Source organism: Electrophorus electricus, chromosome 11, assembly GCF_013358815.1.
Source record: "Electrophorus electricus isolate fEleEle1 chromosome 11, fEleEle1.pri, whole genome shotgun sequence".
Classification (NCBI taxonomy): Eukaryota; Metazoa; Chordata; class Actinopteri; order Gymnotiformes; family Gymnotidae; genus Electrophorus; species Electrophorus electricus.
The window spans coordinates 11,617,972-11,640,393 of NC_049545.1; the positions used below are offsets into that span (position 1 = coordinate 11,617,972).

The 22,422-nt window shown below is 45.2% G+C and overlaps 2 protein-coding genes across 7 annotated transcripts in view; one reads left to right on the forward strand and one right to left on the reverse strand.

The window, feature by feature from the left end:
* akt3a (v-akt murine thymoma viral oncogene homolog 3a) overlaps nt 1-7,641 on the forward strand; it is a 61,140-nt gene extending 53,499 nt beyond the window's left edge. For 3 of the 4 annotated variants that reach the window (XM_035531841.1, XM_035531842.1, XM_035531840.1), the window contains 4 exons: nt 128-342; nt 899-986; nt 1,373-1,475; nt 2,515-7,641. In XM_035531841.1, coding sequence (XP_035387734.1) covers nt 128-342; nt 899-986; nt 1,373-1,475; nt 2,515-2,600 — 492 coding nt within the window. In that variant the 3' untranslated portion in view covers nt 2,601-7,641. The remainder of the gene's footprint in view (nt 1-127; nt 343-898; nt 987-1,372; nt 1,476-2,514) is intronic. The other variant, XR_004776697.1, reaches the window with a different exon arrangement.
* A 314-nt stretch (nt 7,642-7,955) lies between these two features.
* sdccag8 (SHH signaling and ciliogenesis regulator sdccag8) overlaps nt 7,956-22,422 on the reverse strand; it is a 43,940-nt gene continuing 29,473 nt past the window's right edge. For 2 of the 3 annotated variants that reach the window (XM_035531837.1, XM_035531838.1), the window contains 2 exons: nt 9,478-9,604; nt 7,956-8,342 (listed from right to left, as the gene is read on the reverse strand). In XM_035531837.1, the coding sequence (XP_035387730.1) occupies nt 8,304-8,342; nt 9,478-9,604 (166 nt within the window). In that variant the 3' untranslated portion in view covers nt 7,956-8,303. Of the gene's footprint in view, nt 8,343-9,477; nt 9,605-20,821; nt 21,319-22,422 lie in introns of those variants that run through there. The other variant, XM_035531839.1, reaches the window with a different exon arrangement.

Here is a 22,422-nt window from a genome sequence, read left to right on the forward strand (position 1 = left end):
TGTGTGTGTGTGTGTGTGTGTGTGTGTGTGTGTGTTTGTGTATGCTTGTATATGCACGTGTGTGTGTGTGTGTGTGTACGTGTGTTTATGTGCGTGCATGTGTTCGTGTGCGCGTGCATGTCTGTAGGTGCTGGAGGATAACGACTACGGCAGGGCGGTGGACTGGTGGGGTCTGGGAGTGGTGATGTACGAGATGATGTGCGGTCGCCTGCCCTTCTACAATCAGGACCACGAGAAGCTGTTCGAGCTCATCCTCATGGAAGACATCAAGTTCCCCCGCACTCTCTCGGCTGACGCCAAGTCTCTTCTGTCAGGTCTGCTCATCAAAGACCCCAACAAGAGGTACCAGCTCGGCCAGCGCCCGCGCACGGGGCAAATGTTGCTCATCCTGCTCGCGTTTAGCCTGGTTTGTTCTGACAGTATGAGATTATCCAAATGTTATGATGCGGAATTTTGAAAAAAACGCCCAACATGCTTAACTTTATATGGCACGTCATCCTGACGCAGATTCCGGACCGGAATTCTGGGAAGGGGTGAATCCAAATATATGAGTTATGAATGCTGACCTGTTCAACCTGTGAGACCTTTTCACAGCAGACACTTTGGATACTACACGACTAAAATTGTAAAAGAGTTGCATAAAGAACCATGAGAACGTCCTCGCCTATATTTGCCCAGACTTGGAACATCAAGCTTGAACCTCAAACACAATATGTGCTGTAAAAAAAGAGCGGTACAGTGAAGAGGGCTTTAGTGTTATCTCTCCTGCTCAGAGGATGATCCGCGGATTTCACACATTGAAGCGCGTCTTGCGCCACCCACTGTCCGTGCACGTCGGCTCTTTTCGGGAAGCAGCAGGCGTGCCTCCTCCAAGCCTGTTTTTCTGATTTTCCTGTAGACTTGGTGGCGGTCCAGATGATGCGAAAGAAATAATGCGACACAGTTTCTTCGCTGCGGTCGACTGGCAGGATGTGTATGATAAAAAGGTAAAGGTGACTCCCGTTCTCTTTTTGTGGCGTCTTTTTTTTTCCTTCTATGGCACTGTTTTTTCCCCTTTATTCCTGTTATGAATTTCGTCATGTCAGTCATTTTAACGACATGGAGTGTTTCTTTCTCTCGGTCGATGGTGATGTATTAGTCAGTATCGTGGTCTGCTGTGAGACAAACAAAAAACAACAACGAATAACAATTAAAAATAAAAATCAGTCCCCGAAGGCACAGTGAACAATGACTGACAGAGGGGGTGCTGTGTAAAACTCAGAGGTGTAAGGTTGGGCCCTCCAGCTTGCCATACTGCAAGCGGCGTTCCACCTGCACAAACAGGTGTGCTCTGTTTTTCATCCCTTCTTCTCCTTGGCGCTTCCTTCCTCAGCTGATACCTCCCTTCAAGCCTCAGGTGTCGTCGGAGACAGATACCCGATACTTCGACGAGGAGTTTACGGCACAGACGATTACAATAACTCCTCCTGAAAAGTGTAAGTGCACCATTTGCATGGTTATCCCCATGCCTGCCTCTGCCACCACAGCGCACGCAGGCTTTCAGAACAGCACTTTTCAGAGTCGGACTGCTCCGGGTAAACTCCCAGCCATTCCGTCATGCTAGGTTTGGGATGCTAAGCTCTGAGTGATGTAGGGTTCCTTTATATCCTCCCACACTGCTCCGTTTGTCCCCGTGATGCCGTGCCGCTGCTGTACGCCTGCAGACATCGCACACCACAGGCCCGGCTATAAGCACTTTCCCCACTACGTGTCGCAATATAGACGGGTTTTCCGTTAAGCAATTAAAGAGCAGACGTTTTTAAAGGTCACATGGCAACCGGGCCAATCAGATGGCACTTACTCGTTCGCGTATACACATGTGGCCACTAGGTTTTTATTATTGTGTAATACTTTTTGATGATGGGTTGTGGTAGAACCTCTGACCAGGTCTTCATTATAACCTATCTGCCAGCAGTATGGAACATATGGCCATGTACTGTGTCTGTCATGCAAGTACTTCACCGAACATCCATAATGCAGCGTCTGCTGTGTGTGTGTGTGTGTTTGTGTGTGTGTGTGTGTGTGTGTGTGTGTTTGTGTATATATGTGTGTGTGTGTGTGTGTGTGTGTGTGTGTGTGTGTGTGTGTGTGTATTTGTGTGTGTGTGTGTATTTGTGTGTGTGTGTGTATTTGTGTGTGTGTATTTGTGTGTGTGTATATGTGTGTGTGTGTGTGTGTGTGTGTGTGTGTGTGTGTGTGTATATATGTGTGTGTGTGTCTGTGTGTGTGTATATATGTGTGTGTGTGTGTGTGTGTGTATATATGTGTGTGTGTGTGTCTGTGTCTGTGTGTGTGTGTGTGTGTGTGTGTGTGTGTGTGTGTGTGTGTCTGTGTGTGTATATGTGTGTGTGTATATGTGTGTGTGTCTGTGTGTGTATATGTGTGTGTGTATATGTGTGTGTGTGTGTGTGTGTGTGTGTGTGTGTGTGTGTGTGTGTGTGTGTGTGTGTGTGTGTGTGTGTGTCTCCGCTGCAGGCGATGAAGATGGGATGGACTGCATGGATAACGAGCGACGGCCTCACTTCCCACAGTTCTCCTACTCGGCCAGCGGGAGGGAGTGACGCCCCAACGTGACCCGCCACTGCCTCATCCTCCTCACCGCACTTCCCCCCAAAATGGACCAGGCCTCACAGCTTCCGCCCTGTCGGGCTCAGCCCAAACCGACCGCTCCCCCTTCTGCACCAGGACCCTTTCATCCGCGCTCGAGCCATGCCGAGGGCGCCAGCACACGCTCGGGTTCGAGGGCGACAGGAATTTTGCACGTTTGGCCGGACCTTGGGCCTCCAGCGTCCCAGGTAGCTTCAGCCCTCTGGGTTCGGGGCTGCTGGGAGAAAGAACTGTGTTTGTTTACTTTGCGTTTTCTTTTTGCGCGCGTGTGTGTAAGTGTGTGTGTGTGTGTGCGCGTGTGTGTGCGTGTGCGCGTGTGCGTGCAGGGTTTTTTTTGTTTTTGTTTGGGCTTTTCTTTTGAGATGTTTTAATGCTCCTTCAGTGGGAGGAAGTGCATTAAAAGTGCACTGCACGTTTCCATTTCAGATCTGAGGGTCCCTGCGTGGCTTGAGATTCACACAAGCGTTAGCATTTAACTTCCTGTGTCTAGCTCACATCTGACCTAAAACACAACAGAATGACCCTGCTCGACTGCTGCGTCAAGTCCAAAACTGCCATAAACCTTCTACTCAGGCTACACGGGTCGTGCGTGTGTTCCAGACCGTACATAATAACTTCACTGCAGCTCCTTGCTCACCCAGGCACAGCTGCTTATGCCACTAGCACTGCAACCCAAGCAGCGCTCCGGTACTCCAGCACTCGCTCTCTGTCCCACACGGACACTACGGCAGTCGTCCGAGTCAGGGGCTTTTGTTATGTATTCCTCGGTGTGAGTTAGCATTCCTGTCTCACTGTGGCACTGCAGTTTTGTTTTTTTTTCCTTTTGCGAAAAAAAGGTGCAGGGGGGTAAGGGGTGGGAGGCATTCTTCATCTTCTTAGCTTACTAGTCCTGTGAATCTGAGCCATGCAGTATTTGTACCTCTTGATACACAGAGAGGATACTTCCTGCTTTAGGTACACTTATATATTCAGGTTGGAAAAGTCCTGAGTTGAAAGGGTGCGATGAATCATATTGTCTTCATTGCTCTCTTCCATTTGCCTGGGTGTAGAAGGCTTTTAATTTCACAGGTCATTCCCTAAGATGTATTTTGAGTCATTCCATTTCATGATTAAATTATAATAATTGCTGGTAAATCACCTTGGGTGATTTGACAGTGATGCTTAGCACTGATGTTAGGAACATGGATCAGGAGCCTGTTCCGTATTTTCTGTTTCAGCCAGTATGAACTAGCAGCCAGAAATATTCTGGGATCAGTGCACAGGAGCATGTTTCTCTGACTAGTCAATAATGCAATCTCCTGGGCTAGGTAATAGCAGCATTAGCTGACGGAGTGCATATGCACTGTCCACGATAGGGAATATGGTTAAATAAAATTGTTCTATTTATTCTTTGTTGTTTGTTTGTCCTTGTTATAAGACGTGCTGTCCAGGGTTTATTGTCAGATTAAAAATGCACCTACGAATGGCTTACGAATGTAAATTTGGCATTGCTTAAGGCCTTTGCTTTGTTGTTGAGTTTTTTTAATAAAGTTGTTTTGTGTCCTTTTTTTTTTTTTTTTTTTTTTTTGCAACAACTTATAAGGGTCACACCAGTTTTGCCTCTACCGTCCGCATAATCCCACCACTGTTTTCCTGCCCCAAAACCTTTCCTGTGCAGTGAGGTGTCTGAGCACTGCTGACACGCCCTCTCCCCACGCATTCAGGACCACCCGGCACTCCCAGCAACCTCCCCAAAGCCACTGCCAAATTCTGGCATTGAGGAAACTGTGGTGCTCTCTCTGCTCTCTTAATGCATGAGGATGGCACAGAGCAGACCCACCCAGACAGCCTCATCAACGCGCTCCCTCCCCCCAGCGAGCCCCTCCAGCCGGCCCCTGCACACCTTCATCCGGCCCCTTCTGCTACGTCGGCTCCTGGGCGGCTTGCTCGAAGCGAGTGGGACAGTATTAAACTTTGGTGGAGGCCTGGAGTCGGAATCCCATTAGAGAGGCTCCACACCGCAGCCAGTTTTTGAGGCATCATCACTGGCCAGAGGGGAAAGCGCTTGCTGTCTTGTTTGGTATTTTCAGCCATGGGCCAGCAGACGTCTCGCTCGCGTACTACTACTGTGTTGATGTCCTGTGGTCCAGCGAGTCCCTTCACCAACTCAGCGGCAGATCCGTAAATCCTACCAACCTGTGTACTGGTGGGTAAATGCACCACCTATTGAGAGTTGTGCGTGAGAGGGCTTTTGATTTTAGTTAGCAACACCTGTTACTGTGGTCCCATTTGGTCCTGACTTGTGAGGAACTAGAGAAACGAGCGCGCCTGAATGATATCCGATCGGAAAGTGCAGCAGGGCTCGATATCCTCGGTGGCAAGAACTGGGTTACTGGTGATCGTGCTGGTGAAGCAGAATCTCAGCAGCAGGATCCTCTGACAGCGTTGGTTTTGTGTCATGTGTCAGACTGATTCCTTTACCACGTGTGGTACATTCCTTGGTTCTTAAAGGCACCTGGCAATAAAAACGTGCTGCTTACGTTCTCTCACTTTCAAAGGTGACTCTTGTGAATGTCCAACTTAACTGTAGTCAGGTTCGCTTCCAAAGACTGCTAACTGAGGGTATACATGATCTTCCAGTGAGTCTTTGGGATGTCAGATGTCAGGTACGTTTACATAAGGAAGATGTCATGAGAAGTACACATTAAGTTTAGCTTCTGACTCTCTTTGTCAAACTATAAGGAAATGTAACATCTCACATTAGAATAAAGAACCCAGCAGTGGTTTTAGGGTTAGAGAGGAAGTTGTGGAACGAATGAGGGGTTTCGTTCAGATCGTGGTAATGTATGATGACAGTGGTATTAGAATGGCAACATATTAGGAGAGTAAGAGTAAGTTGGGATTCTGGGATTGGTTGGTTTGGTCTGTGGTAGAGTAGGTTGTTGATGATTATTGGGTATACAGTATGTGTGTGAACTTCAGCTTGGCTGAAAAGGTAGGAAGATGAAGCCATCAACATTCCTTTGATGGTTAAAAAAAAGAATGTTAGATAATAAAGGATGCTTGGACATGAGCCAGGAAATTATTATTAATAATTATAATAATAAAAACACAAAAAGTAACAGCTGCACTGATTGTGAAGAAAGAGTCACTAGCTTTATTCCTGCCCCTGTTCCAGTTAGGCTTGAGAATAAATTCTTGCTCTTTACAGTGATTTAAAGGCTGATTGAGAAGCTGATCGTACTGTGGTTCCACAATCACAATGGCGTCTGTCTTCCAATTCACACCTTCTTTTCAGACGGATCTTTTATTAACTGAAAAAATAGTTGATGAAACGACCTAGTGTTGGGTAGACTCATACTGTTGTTCATAATTCTGCATTTTATTTCTTTTTATTTATCATTTAGTAAAAAAAATTATTTTTAGAATATTGGTTTGATAATGTCATAGTGTTTTGCTTGTTAGGTATGATGTAAAGCTCATACATTAATATCAAATATGACCATTTAAGTTAACTTCATGTGGATTGTTTGAATTTTTTGTTTTGTTTTTGCAGCAGTTTTCCACTGTGGAGTTGGATCTGTTGTGCTATAAATGTATGAGTTGCATTGACTGTTGGGATTGAATCTTACTGTGACACTGTTCCTCCTTAAGAATATGCACACGTGTGCTGAGTGATGGACACTGGAATGAATGAAAGACACAGGTGTGACACTGTGTGCTGGGACATTGCATGCAAAGGACATTACTGAGAATACAGTGCACTTGATTTAAAGGACATTACTGAGAATACAGTGCACTTGATTTAAACTGCAACAGGGCCTTTGGCACTGCAGGCCAAAAAAAAAACAAAACCCCACACACAAAAAAACCACATCGTATACTTTTTTAAAACTCCATAGCTGCAAAACTTGGCTTTGAATTATGTATAGCAGCACTTTCATGCCCATTGGCCTTTTTCTATAGTTCAGCTAGAAATGAAATAAAGGTCCTTGCTTTAAGACAAAAAAAAAAAAAAAAAAAGGATTTGAAAGCACACATTTCCTGCCCATGCTGTTTTCCTTTTGTAACAACATCATTTTGCTTTGTGAAGTGCAATGATGTGAATGTGGTCAGATGCTGCCAGGAGACAGCGGTTTGCTTTGGGTGACACTCGGCGGACTGACTTTTCCCACCCCACTCCTCCTAGGCGCTTTCGAGAGCTTTCTAGTGCTTTCTTGGGAAAGTTGGATTGGACCAATGACACCACCTCAATAGTTACTGTCAAAAATATGCAACATGCCGTTGAAGATGAACTAACGAAGCCCCACTTAAATGTGGAATCGGAGCATAAAGGTAACTGTAGTCTCAAGGCTGTTGCTATAGGAAGTGGTCTCCTTCCTCTCCCTTAGGGGAGGGAGAAGGGTGTAAACAAATGAGGGAGGGACCCGCACAGACCTGGCCATCTGAGCAGATGGGTTCCATCCTTACTTACTGCAGGGTCTATAATAAATATTTTACACCTCAACATACACACTTTGCTGCTACTGTTTGTACTGTCTACAACAGATTTTCTTGTTATCTTGCTCCTGGTAGTGTATTATGAACAAGCATGAATTGTAAAGTATTTATTTAAAAACAAAAAAGACAAACCCTGGGGGAGGGGGGGGGAATCAATAACTTGTAATTAATTTTATGTCCATGTAGCTTTCGAGTTTGTGACACTTCTTGACCTTGCTAGCTCTGTCATTAGATCCATGTTAAGAACTAGTCATGTGGTTAAGAATTTTATGCAGAAGGGACCCCAAAAAAGAAAGAACAGCTGTATTACTGGTTGTCATATTTAATGACGAAAAGAGAACGTTTATTTCCTTGAATATATGGCCCACAGGGAGGTGAAAACGCTGAGCAGCAAGAAACTCTTTTTGTACACTGAACATCCTTAGTATTTTTACATGTACATGTATATGATAGGGATGCACAGTATTTTCCTTCTTACAGACTGCTTAAATAAAGCACTGTCAGTCTGCTTCTGCATGCCGAGTTGTGGTTTGCTTGTTTGCCTTGATGTCTCAGACTCGAGAATTCTGACTCATTTCAATAATAGTGCAATTTGTTATATACATTTCAGGTTTTCAGGAATTTAAGATTTGGAATTCATGAATACAAATCGCATTTTATATAAATCATTTATTGGTTACAAGAAAACATACAAAACAAATATACAAACTTGTATAAAATAGTAAAAAAAACAAAAAACAAATCTAAAATGCTACTATCAAATCACTGGAACAAAAATGTTTTGCATATATATATATATATATATATATATATATATATATATACACACACACACACACACACACACACACACACACAACTAAATCCATTGCAATAAAACACAGTGAATAGTCATGGAAGTAATTACCCAAATCCAGGGACTGCAGAAGGTGTGGTATGTGCGTGTTGTGTGTTTGACACAGAGCCAGCACTGCTGCTGGGTCCCCAGTATGGACTGTGATGTCACACGGACCCCTGCAGCCATCACACGCACAAACTCTCACTCACTAACGCACACTCACCCACTTCATACCAACAACATTTGACATGATTTATCAGAGCAAATCAGTATTAGCGGTGGTCTGTCGGTGATCAGATCAACTTCAAAGGCGGTTCGCCCAACTGTGAGGGTACCAAGCTCACAGTGTTAGAAGATCATCTTTCTTCTCAAGTGGTAACTTTGGGGACAGTGAGAAACGCAAACAGTTTAGTTCATATACGGTTTCTGAGTGTAAGAAAAAAAATGAGCTGATCACAGCCCAAAGCTCTTATGAAGGGAGTGGACATTTGCTCCTAAGAATATGAACATGAACACTGCATTAAAAAGGAATCTTTTTCTAACATTTTTCAATGTAGACAATACACAGTTTTAAAAGCATAGCAGTCAAAAGTTTAAGATGCATTATAAAATGTAGGCTCTGGTCATTGAAGAAGTGGCCCTGAACTCTTCCAGGGAACCGATCCGACTTTGCGTGTGGGTGTTCTTAAACGATAGCTCTGAGGGAGACCTGGAATGGCAAACGTGCCCCTCTTTCCTACCAAAACAACAGCATGGCAGTATTAGCGGAGCCGAGAGTGGCAGCGCTTTGTGGAGCGCTGCTCCGTTTGCCATAATCTCCTACAGATGTCAGCGTGCGGCTAGTCACTGTCTGCCGCTGACGCGCCTCTAGCAGCAATCTGGATGAGCATCTGTGGGCGCCTAGTCTTGCGTGATGTGCAGCCATGGCGACCAGCTGCTGAGCTGCTCGCGCCCCCCCCCCCCCCCCCCCCCCCCCCCCCCCCCCCCCTTTCAGCTGACATAGAAGTAGTCTAAACCTACACAGTTGGATTTAAACAGCACCATTTGCAATTGTGAGCTTGCTTATGATTTCCATTATTTTCAGACATAAACTGCACTGAGCTCAGGAAAATGTTGTGTGGTTGTGAATTGCAAGAGAAGCTTTTTCACTAATAAGCCATTAATTGAAGACTCAGCTTTTGATTAATGATTATTTTGATTATTTATTAAGTCAGAATGCTGGCGCACACACACACACACACACACACACACACACACACACATCCACCCACATGCAAAAATTATATATCTCACACACACACACACACACAAATACAAATACATACACAGACATGACATTAAACAATATGTGGTGCAGGACTGTGGCTGGCAAGTTGTCAACTTTTCTCAGTTTTCCTGCACAAAAAGCTCCTCAAAAGGTCCCTCATGACTGCGCAGGACAGTAGATATGATGGTGAAGTGGGTGTCTGACAAGCTGAACATAACTGGGTTATAACAGGAGGGGAGGGGCTCACCTGGACGTGGAGGTTCTGCATCTCCTGGCTGAGGATCTGCCTGTCCTGCACGAGCTGGTTCTGCCTGCTGAGCAGCGCCACCACCTGCTGAGCGCTAGACTGGCACTGCTGGTCCAGCTGCTGCAGCCTGCACAGACAGAGCCACAGCTCAGTGCTTCTTGCATGGGACTAGGGGACGTGCACCGCACAGATCAACACACAGCCCACCGCACAGCTCACCACACAGCTCACCATACAGTCCACCGCACAGCTCACCACACAGCTCACCGTAGAGCTCAACACACAGATCACCACAGATCACCACACAGCTCACCATACAGTCCACCGCACAGCTCACCACACAGCTCACCATACAGTCCACCGCACAGCTCACCACACAGCTCACCGTAGAGCTCAACACACAGATCACCACAGATCACCACACAGCTCACCATACAGTCCACCGCACAGCTCACCACACAGCTCACCACACAGCTCACCGTAGAGCTCAACACACAGATCACCACAGATCACCACACAGCTCACCATACAGATCACCACACAACTCACCACACAACTCACCACACAGCTCACCACACAGCATCAGGCCCGAGATGCACCAGGCTGATTTTGCCTAAATGTATGATGTGGAATTGATTTGGAGAAAACCACAGTGGTGTCATACCTGAAGAACAAACATTTGCTGGAGAAAAATGTTGTTGGAAAATTGTGTGTTTAACAGTTGAGACTATTAAAAATCTTCTGTTTTACTGTGGAGATGGATTATTAAATCTTCTGTATTTAACAGTGGATATAGACTATTAAAATCTGCTTTCCACTATTACAAGTACACAAAAGTCTGTCAGAAGTGCTTTGAAAAGCTAGTCAGAGACTTCATCACATCTTCACTGCCAGCCTCCATGGACCCACTGCAGTTTGCATACCGCCACAACCACTCCACTGATGATGCAATTGCACATCTGCTCCACACCACACTGACCCACCTTGACAAAGGGAGGGGTAATTATGTTAAAATGCTGTTTGTCGACTACAGTTCAGCATTTAACACTATTATCCCCTCCCTCCAGATCCTGGAGGATCTAGGACTGCATACATCCCTGTGTGACTGGATCTTCAACTTCCTAACAGACAGACCACAATCAGTACGGGTGGGCAACTGCGCCTCATCCACCCTCACCCTCAGCACTGGAGCTCCTCAGGGATGTGTCCTAAACCCCCTGCTCTACTCACTGTACACCTACGACTGCACAGCCACTTCCAGCTCCACCATCATCGTCAAGTTTGCTAACGACACAGTTTCATGGGCCTGATCTCGGACAACGATGAGAGGGCCTACCTGGAGGAGAAACACCTGGAAAACTGGTGCCAGGAAAATAATCTCCTCCTAAACGTCAGTAAGACAAAGGAGCTGATCGTGGATTGCAGCAAGAAGCAGGAGCAGCGCTACCAACCTGTGAGGATCAGTGGAACCACGGTGGAGAGAGTAGATAGTTTCAGGTACCTTGGTGTTCACATCTTGCAGGACCTGTCCCGGTCCCGCCATACCAACTCCCTGGCAAAGAAGGGTCGGCAGCGTCTTTACCACCTCAGATGCCTAAGAGACTTCAGAATGCCCTCCAAGGTACTGCGGAACTTCTACACCTGCACTATTAAGAGCATCCTCACGGGGAGCATCACAGTCTGGTTTGGGAACAGCACCAAGCAGGACAGACAAGCACTCCAAAGGGTGGTGCGTTCAGCAGAGCGCATCACTCATACGGAACTTACTGACCTGCAGACCATCTATTACAAGCGGTGCCAGACCAAGGCCAGGAGGTTTGTGAAGGACCCCACCCATCCCAACAATAGGCTCTTCTCTCTGTTGAGGTCAGGGAAGCGCTTTCGCTCCCTGAAGACCAATACAGAGAGACTGAAGAGGAGCTTCTTCCCACAGGCCATTCGGTCCCTGAATCAGAGCAACTAATAAACTGTGGGGACCACCACCACCATTTAACATATAACTGTAAATATGTTCAATTACAAGATGGAACTATACATTGTGTACATACATATATACATATACATATCCATATATACATTGTACATTATGTATATGAACATAATATACATATATTGTACATACATTGTTAATATATTTTGTATATATAGATATATATTTCTCTAGGCACCCGTTTTTCTTTTTCCTCAGTTTGGACAGAGCACTCTCAACCATTTCACTGCTAGTTATACTGTGTATGACTATGTATGTGACAAATAAACCAAACTTGAAACTTGAAATTTAAAAGGGAGTCTCACACAAAACCACGGTTCCCCTTAAACTGCATCCTGCTCACCAGAGTCAGCTGGTTCCTGTTGCAGATATTATTTAGCAATTTAGCAGTTCTGCTCCTTAGTGTATTCAGGTCTTTAGAGGAATATGAACTAAGCAATAGGTTAGCTGACAATACAGTACAATCGGTCTTAAGAAAGCACTAACAAAAGTTTAATCACACGTCCATAAAAGATCTATGATTCCTGCATAACTCAACCTGCTAATTCACTATGGCACCATCTGCCATCTGACGGACTGCAGTACCATTTAAGTGACAGTAATCTATCCAAGCTCTCTGACTCCTGGAGCCACTGCTCTTTGGTCCCACGGTGGGCCTGCCCTCCAAGGCCACATGAGCGTGTCCCAGATCCTGTTCTCCATACCAGCGTGCCAGAGCCGAGACAGAGCGAGAGGGAGAGAGAAAGAGGGAGCGAATGAGGGAGAGACAGGGAGAGAGCGCTCCTCCAGCACAGTAGGAGGGAGGAGAGGGGAGGCCTCTAGCTGTTGCTGAGGGGGAAGACAGATGCCCTGCTCCTGCTGGCTGGGGCCACTGCCGTCTGTGCAGGCCCTGTTCTCTCTCTCTCTCTGCCCCCCACCCCTCCACTTATCCCTTGCTCCCTCCTGTGGGAACTGGAGCAGGCTGCTGACGCCGGCTGCGGTGGGTGACTACTCCAAGTTTGGGTCCCTCTCGCTTGACAGTAATCTGTCTTTTACTGTAATTCTTCCCCCTCTACCCCCCAGCACCCCCACCGTCCTTTGCTTTGTGTTGGAGCTGGAACACACTGCTTAGTCTGGCTTCCTTGGGCAACATGTCCTCTGCATAGGCCTCTCTCTTTCTCACCTTCTTTCTTTTCCTCTCATCCTCCCCCCCCCCTCCCTCCCTCTCTCTTCCTCCTAGGCTCCCTGCTGTGAGCTGGAAGGAGCTGCTAGCAGGACTGTGGTGGGCAGCTTGTCCCAGGCTAAGGCCCTGCTGTGTTGGGGGCTGGCGCCACTGCTGCTGCCCACCTCCAGTGCTTGGCGCAGGGCTCCACTCTGCCGTGCCTCGGCCCCTTCTCCCCTCCACACCCAGCAGTCCACTCTCACCCGACTGCTATTGTCCTCGCGGTCGTCTGCAACTTCAGCGCTGTGCAGGATTGTACAGTATAGGCTTCTTAAAAAGGCCAAGGGAGGAAAAGGTGGCATTTTTGTTTACTAAGACAGGTGGCCTAAATACGAAAAAAGACTATTGTGGGAAAATGGCCATTGTATATTTATTAATGAAGGAAAACAAGGGGAGAAGCCACAGTGATGAGTTTATATGGACAGTGAACAATTTCTGCTCCCGAGAACACAATACAGCTATCATACTGTATATGCTTAATGCATATGAATCTGCTTTAGTGTCTGGTATAACAGGTGGCATATCCACCAGTAAATACATATACAAGTCAAGTCCTTCCAAAGTCAGAGTTTGGATCAAACGGAACATGCTACCTTATCAGAGACATCCCCCCCACACACACTGAGAGAGACAGAGAGGGAACCACTATAAAAAGCTATGTTGTTCGATATTCTACATATACTAATCTACATTTTTACATGTTCTTTTATATCAAATGTTTAAATCATGTTTTCCTCCTGATATGAACAGGTTTTTTTTAGTTGCGTTCCTCTGTGTACTAAGCTCACGGGCCTCTGCAGTGGGCAAGTTCAGAGTGGAGACCCCTCTACTGCATATATGCAGTCAGTCAGGAAGAGCTGCCAACAGCAGAGCCTGAGGTCAGGTGCACTAAAACAGTTAAGCAAGTTAGACAATTCAGTAGCTAATTCTCTCTCTCTCTCTCTCTCTCTCTCACTCACTCTCTCTCTCTCTCTCTCTCTCACACACACACACACACACACACACACACACTGTTAGCAGCACCTTTACCGCTACACCTCTGGAGGCATACACGCTGCATTAACCTCTTACACAACCAAATTGCCCTTAATCTGCACCAGCAAACGCCGCCCAGCTTCTGTACTGCGGAGGTCAAAGCCCTGGCCACCTCATACACACACTAGCCCTGTCCGGTAAAGCACTCTATCAGTGTGCGCTTGACTCCTCCGTAACGACGTGGGGGTGAGGGGTGGGGAGGGGGTGGGGTCAAACCCTTCTCGCTCCGTCTGAAGCTGGAAGAGCGACAGGGGTCTGATTAAATTAGAAGGCCGTCCAGCAGCTAAGGCAGTAAATCCAATAACCTCCCCCCATTTACTGGCACGCAACTTAATTAGGTTTTAATACAGCTTAGCGTGTGGGGCCGGGCTTAGCTGGAGCGGCCTGGCCTCTGCTGCCTCTGCCCACTGCTGGGTGCGTGGAGGGGAAGGGAGAGAAGTTGGGGGGGGGGGGGGGGGGGGGGGGGCACTGTGGGGCAGACAGTCCCGGCTTTCTCTGCTTCCCTGCTGGCCCTGGTGAAAGGACACCATCTGCTGGCTCCCAGACTAAGTGAAGCCAGCGAGGCTGAGACACAGGGCGTGCCTGTGGAAGACTGATGCCGCACCCTTGACCCTCTCTCAGCCAGGACACCAAGACATCTCTCAGGACCAGGATGTCTCTCTGCAGCAGAGATTCCAAGTCTTCACGTGGAAAGATGTTACACTGGATACAAAGACTAATTTCTGGAAAACTGAAAAGCAGTCTGAGATAAGTTCGGCCATGAACGCTAATGAAACTGAATTCAAGAACTTGCGTCGGAAGAAGGACGAGAATTCTCATCTAATTAACATAATTAATGATTTTAGTCAAGAATTCACTCATACAGGACATGTAACCACACACACACACAAACCCACACACATTTTACAGTAGAGAGCAGTCCTAGTGTTTTTCCAGATGATGCAGTTTGTTTACAGGTGGCAAGGGAGTCTGTGGGGCTCTTTTGGTTTGTATAGCAAAACGCTGAGTGCTGCTACCCTCAACGTGTGTGTGTGTGTGTGTGAGCGTGTGAGATAGAAAGAGAATGGCCTGCAGCTACATCCGCCTGTCTCTGCTCTGGGAAGCTGTAGCTGGGGAAGCAGAGAGCACAGGCGGGCCCCGTGCAGTCTCTGCCGTGGCTCCAGGATGTGTGCTTTTGGAGGGAGATGAGGTTTGGTGCTAAGCATCTGTTTAGCCCTGCCCGTGTGGACCAGTAAGCAGGAGCCACACTCTGAATTACACTGCCTGCATGCATGAGTGAATGAAGCATACAGTATTATGCGGCTCGGCTTGTACCACTCAGGCCATAGGGACACACAGTGGGGACAAGCAGGTCACAACCAAACCCGTCTGTTTGCTCCAGTCTCTTATTACAGTTATAAACATTTACATATTGTAATTTCTGCACATATTAAAGGAATTAGTCAAAACCTGGAGTTGGACTATAACACTATCACTGGACAAAGGACTATTGCTAAAATAGCGTTGAAATGGACATCATCAGTCTAGTTTGTTTTCAGCGCACACTTGAAACAACTGGAAATGGGGGGGGGGGGGGATCTAAGGAAAACATGTCAAGCACTAGTTATCAACCAACAAAACACCAAGCTACAGGACCTTGAAAAAGTTTTCATACCCCTTGAACCTTTCCACATTTTTTCATATTACACCTACAAACTTAAATTTTAATTGGGTTTTATATGATAAACGAACACAAAGTAGCAAGTAATTGTGAAGTGAAAAGAAAATGATACAGGTTTTCAAATGTTTTAATAAATAAAAACCTGGAAAGTGTGGCGTGCATTTGTATTCAGCCCCCCTGACTCGATACTTTGGGGGACCACTTTTGCTGCAATTACAACTGCAAGTCTTTTGGGGTAGGTCTCTACCAGCTTTGCACATCTACAGGCTGAAGGTTTTGCCCATTCTTCTTTGCAAAATGGCTCAAGCTCAGTCAGATTGGATGGAGAGCACCTGTGAACAGCAATTTTCTTGCCACAGATTCTCAGTGGGATTTAGGTCTGGACTTTGACTGGGCCATTCTAACACGTGAATGTGCTTTGATCTAAACCATTCCATTGTAGCTCTGGCTGTATGTTTAGGGTCGTTGTCCTGCTGGAAGGTGAACCTCCGCCCCAGTCTCATGTCTTTTGCGGCCTGTAACAGGTTTTCCTCTGGGATTGCCCTGTATTTAGCTCCATCCATCTTCCCATCAATTCTGACCAGCTTTCCTGTCCCTGCAGAAGAAAAGCATCCCCACAGCATGATGCTGCCACCACCATGTTTAAAGGTGGGAATGGTGTGTTCAGGGTGATGTTCAGTGTTAGTTTTCCACACATAGTGTTTTGCATTTAGGCCAAAAAGTTCAACTTTGGTCTCATCTGACCAGAGCACCTTCTGCCACATGTTTGCTGTGTCCCCTACATGGCTTGTGGCAAACTGCAAACGAAACTTCTTATGGCTTGCTTTTAAAAATGCCTTTCTTCTTGGTACTCTTCCCTAATGGCCAGATTTGTGGAGCACACAGCTATCCTGTGGACAGATTGTCCCACCTAAGCTGTGGCTCTCTGCAGCTCCTCCATAGCGACCATGGGCCGGAGTAGTGACCAGAGTAGTGCTCTCCTTGACTGTGCTGTCAGTTTAGGTGGATGGCCATGTCTTGGTAGGTTTGCAGTTGTGCCAAACTCCTACCATTTTCGGATGATGGACTGAACAGTGCTCCGTGAGATGTTCATAGCTTGGGATATTTTTTTTACAGCCTAACCCTGCTTTACACAACTCCACAACTTTATCCCTGACCTGTCTGGTGTGTTCCTTGGTTTTCATGATGCTGTTTACAAATGCATGCCACACTTTACAAATGCATGCCAGACTTTCCAGATTTTTATTTATTAAAATATTTGAAAACCTGTATCATTTTCTTTTCACTTCACAATTACTTGCTACTTTGTGTTCGTTTATCACATAAAATCCCAATAAAATACATTAAAGTTTGTAGGTGTACCATGACATGACAAAATGGAAAAGTTCAAGGGGTCTGAAACTTTTTCAAGGCCCTGTATTATCAATCCAGACATGAGGTGCACTAAATGCTTAAACACCTTTGCAAAAAACTGCAGTGCTTTAGGTACCGTCTACCAACTGCACACTTATCCTGCCGCACAGCACAATTAACCATTCTCGGTAAGTAACAATTACGACTATCTAACTCAGTTTTAAACAATCAAAGAGAAGGCCAGTCATTCGCTGCTGACAGACTGTGAGCGGATGCTCCCGGCAGTGCTGTCCGGCTGCTTTGGGGAGGGGTACTGTAGGAGAGAGCCGCAGGCAGGATCACCGCTACAGAATGCGTGCAGGCTGTCTTGGCTTGCCTAGTCAAAGGAGGAATGCCGGAGGCAGCCGGCCGCAGCTGCTCGGCCCGATCCCCCCTAAGCCCAGGCCGGCGTGGCCGGGGCCAGGCATGGCGCTGGCACGCGTGCAGGAGGGGGCCGCTGTGGCCCTGCAGCCCACGGCCTCGACCTGTTAGGCAGGGGCAGCAGCTATTCGTGCGCACGGCCTTTGCTTCTTCCCACAGCCTTTTTAATTTCGCATGTGAAAGGACATGCTTGGAGACGGTGGTGAGTCAGGACTGAAATCTTGATGTACAGTCGTGCGCAGATCTGGAATTGTTTTTACTATATATATTTAAAAAAAAAGGAAGCTCCAATATATGGCAAAGCTGAGATGTTCCAGCAATTCTGCAATTCAACACAAAGCTACGGCTCTGGGAGACTGCATTTACATAAATCTAAAGATATCCATGAGTGTATTGCTCCATCTGTGTTTATGAGAATTGGCTTCTTTTCCACTAGAGTGGGTGGGAGCCAGTTTTAATATGGAGAAAAACTGGAATCCAGAGGCAGCCCAGACAGTGGCTTGCAGACAGATGAGTTATCAGGGCCAGATGATTTGACCCAAAATGGCTGCAGCTTCACCCCCATGAGCAAGGCTGCTGTCAACTGAATGTCTTTAATGAGCCCACCTGGTCAGAGCCAGATGGGTTGACCCAAAATGGCAGCCCTTTCCCCAAAAGAGGCTGCATCAGGATGCTATTCACCATGCTAGTTTACATCATTACCTAATGTAGACTAGTCACGGAGGCCAGGAAGTTGGCAAGCTCTGACCAAATCTGGCTAACTAAACCAGAGATCAATTTAAACAAATTTGCCAGATTATAATAGGGATATATTGAAATGGAAATTCTGGGTTGAAATATTTACATATTCCTTTGTGCTTACACAAACGCTTTTTACAACTGAATTTAAGGAAGTGGTGTCCATTTACTTCACCTGCAACCTACAGGTATGTTTGAGCTTGTGCTGTCCTTGGTGTCACACAGAACACCAGAAGAAAATGGCTGTTTACTGAAACTGAAATGAGAAGCCTAACCCCAACCCCTAACAGCTCAGCAGTGTAGTCTATGCAGCAGGTAATATCAAATACTGGCATATTATAGTTTAATTCTTATAATACTATAGCCTTTTTAGGCGTACTTATATTCAGAATAAGAAATGTATGCATTATTAAATAAATAAGTGAATTCATTAATTACATAAATATTTAAATTTAAAAAAATCAGCATTGAATGCCCTCTACGACTCCAATAATGAAAGATCAAATTGGCTCTAAATATTAGACAGATGTTTAATGCTAAAACAATTTTACAGTGTGTAATGATAATTTCCTCCATAGAAATACATTCTCTGAAATATAACTCACAAAGTGGACATTTACACTGGCTTTTACACAACTCTCAACACTAGAACAAACTAATTCCCATTCAGTACTGCTGTGTGCATGTGTATGACTATATGCAATACCACCTGCACAATAACATTTGGCTGTTATTTTCATAAAAGCTTGCTGAAAGGGCCTTTTAAAGGAGCATGGTGAGCACTTTTTGTTGTCATAAACGAGGGCCTAGCGCTAGACGGGACGCGCATGGATGCACTGCGTAATGTTTTACAGCTTGCCTTGGGACGAGCTCGGCACGCGAGTTGCGGCAGGAAAGCCAGATCTCCACCCTGCTCCTCCAGCAGGCCGCAGAGCTGCGGCCCCCGGCAGCATGGGACAGCTGCTCCAGGAGGGGCTGAAGAGTGTTGGGAGGGTGGAGAGGCCCGATGCTGCCCCCTAGCTCCAGACATGTGATCTGCACTCCTTGCCCTATATTTGGCAAAACTGAAGCCAGATATACCAACAAAGTCTGATGTCTTACACCCACTTCTAAGACTCTAAATCTCAGTGTAAGTCTCTGAATGTGGCAGGCTGCAGATGGGAGGTGTAGGGTGTAGGGGAGAGGTGGAGAGAGGGCAAAGGGGGTTAGCGTTTTCAGGGACTAGAACCAAAAAGCCAAAGACCAGGTCTTAAGTCTGCACATTCACTGACATCAGCACATGTGCCTAGATGAGGAAAAAAAAACGATTTGGCTAAATAGGTAAACACTAAAGACTGAAGAAAAAGCACATTGAACCGAGTGCCACTGGATCACCGGCTGCTAGAACTATTTGATCAGATAATGGCCCATCCAAATGCAATAAATGGTCCTAGATGCTATAAAAACATTGACATATTTTTAGGACTGTCAGCAGTTATTTATACGGACAAAAAATTAACAATTGAAGTAGTCTTACACTGGATCTGTTTCAAAACGAGGACAACCAAAATACAAGAATTGGCTCAAAGCTATCAGAAGGAGATGCAGGAAAAATTAATTAACCAGAAAAGGGCACTGTAAAACTAGGTTAAAGACAAGGGCAAAGAAAGGAAAAGAACAGCAAGCTTCAGCAAAACGTAGCAAGATCTCCCACAGATACGACCACATTCATCATACAGAGGGATGCTAAACAACCACTGACAAGTCTAAGCCACGTCACACATGCTGCATCTTATCCGCTCCTTGCCAACTTCATTTGCAAGTGAAAAGTTTACCGAGCTTTCTTGCTTTTGGCAGAATTATATAAGAGTGTGTGTGTCCTCCTTCTCCCTTAGATTTGTACACACACACGCGCACACACACACTTGCTGTAAGAGGGTAAAGGAGGGGGTGGGGGTGGCAGGGAACCAGCTGAAGCAGCACTAGCCCGGGGCTCAGTCATCTCCCCGGCAGCGGCGTGCTTGTTCCCGGCCCCGTTGCAGGCAGCCATTTGTTCCATTACACCATCTCCTCCAGCCTATTCAGCAGTGCCCCAGCTCCCAGCACACATGGCCCCTCATCCCAGCGCCACCACACGCACATCCAGACGCCACCAACATCTTTTTTATGGAACCATATGGCTGGCAGAAGCCTGTAGATTTAGCCACACATCTGCGTACACATTACCGCACTCCTTTAAGGGACAGGACTGTGTTTGTGTCTCTGTGGTTTTATTTTTATTATTTTTTTGTGTGTGTGTGTGTATGTGTACATGGTATGTTGATGAGACAGGGTGATAATTGGTAAAGGAGCATGTTGGCAGATGTGGTGTGCGTGTGTGTGTGTATGTGTGTGTGTGTGTTTGAGTGTGTATGGGTTTGAGCTACTTATGTGCACAGGGACTGAAATCGACATGAGTGAGATATGTGAAAGGGTGAATTGCCAAAAATCATTTTCATCTTTAAAACTTGCTCACCGTAGGTGTAAACGAATGTGGTGATGCATTACTAAGCCAATGTTAAATACTTGTGGACATGTTTCTTTTGCACATATAGAAAATCTACCACATAGAAAATCTCACATTACACATCTATTTAGAAAATTTACAAAAATACATTTACAAAATAACATATGTATTTGTCTTGTATTAGAAGTAGTTAGAAAGAAAGAGTTTGCACAAACTGATGTCACCACTGTAGAGTACTCCATAGGTGAGAACCTTTACCTGGGCATTTGGCTTTACAAATGTTTAACTGGAAATATATTTATAACATCGGTTATACTGTATTAATGTCTGAAAACATAAAACAGGAACTTATACATTCATTATTATTAGTAGTAGTAGTTATTATTATTATTATTATTATTATTATTATAAATAGTAGTAGTGGTGTTAGTGCTACTACTACCACCACCTTAAATGCAACTATTTACACTATTTAAAATGTATGCATTCTAGTGAACTGAACAAGGGAAGATGAAAAAAATGAAAAGATAAGTAAAAATAACAGGCACAACATTGGGTACAAAATCAAGATTCTGGCTTCATTAATGTTAAAAAATTATTCAAAGCAACTAGCCAGAAGTGCCAGCAACATTTATTCCAGTTATTAAAAAGTGTATTATTATGAACACTCTAATCACATTGCATTATTCATACAGTTAAATATTTTGGTTTGATTGCTGTTTGCAATCTATCATTTGCCCTACTAGCCTAAAACAAACAAATTACTGGTTAAATGAGAAAAATTGTAGATAATTATTAAATGATGTTTTTTGTTTTTTTTTTTTTAGTAAAAGAACTGTGTCGCTGTGATGAAATGGATATTTTGATTCATAAAGTGACTGTTACTTTTCAAAATCTGTTTCCACCCAGAAAATGCCAGTCATCGTAGAGTACGGTGAACTCGTGCCCAGAACGCATTTCTGAAATAAATATAGAATTAATATGCATATGTGTTATTGATGTCTTCTATAAAGGCGTTGCTATTACACACAAAAAAAATCACTGGCCAACACACCACCCCTTTCATATCTCACTGGCTGGGATTCTATGATATCGCACCCTAATCTCTGGGCAAAAAAATGTAAAAAAAAATTGTAAATACCACGAGGGAAATAAATAAATAATGTGCAGGAGTGAAACATTGTGTGCCGAAAACCCCTGTGTTGCTTGGCGTTGGCTCTCGAATGGTAAAAATAAATCAAGCTGATTTTCCAAATGTTGCATGCGTGCCACGCTGTTGTGGCTCTTCGCAGCACAGATTGCGTGCCCGTTCAAGAATATCTGAGGTGGGGCCCCGGCTATTTGCATGTATGCCGGAGCCATTTGCACCAGCTTATTAACACGAACACCTTAACCCACGGGCAGCAGGGAGAAGTACCCTACAGAGCGGAGGCCCCCACTGTGCAGAGCAAACAGGAGGTACCAGACCTCTCACTCACATGGCCTGCAATTTGACTTCCACACGTCTCTGGAATGACATTTCATAACGCACAGTTGGCACTTTCGTTCAGGATAAAGATAAAGGTGGCTTGTTCAGACAAAGACAGCACAGTAGTTAAAGTAACCATTTATTTACATTTAAACAAACAATAAAATGACAAATAATAATATGACTCTGAATTATTCCAGTGTCTTTCGGTTTAGCAAAGCAATATGTATGCTTTTATGTCTGTTATAATAATAATAATAATCTGTTAAAAGTTCATTGCAACTTACTGCTTCTAAAAGTCAGGGCCAGCTGGATTTTTCTCAGTTTTTAAAAAATGTAACAGAAGTGTTCATACTCTGCTCATGTCCTGGCCAGTTCCTGAAATCGTCTCCCCTGCGAGACAGTCTTTATCCTCTGCTTTACTTATCGCTACTCTTGATATTTATTCTTCTTTTATTGAGATTTTTGCCATTTTACAAGTGGATGCTTCGGCTCTTACTGAGGACAGAAGGAGTGGGAGGAACATTATGTGATGCTTTTTGTAATGTGTTAATACTGTTCATAATGTGCCCATATTGAAATGTGCTCTCATCAT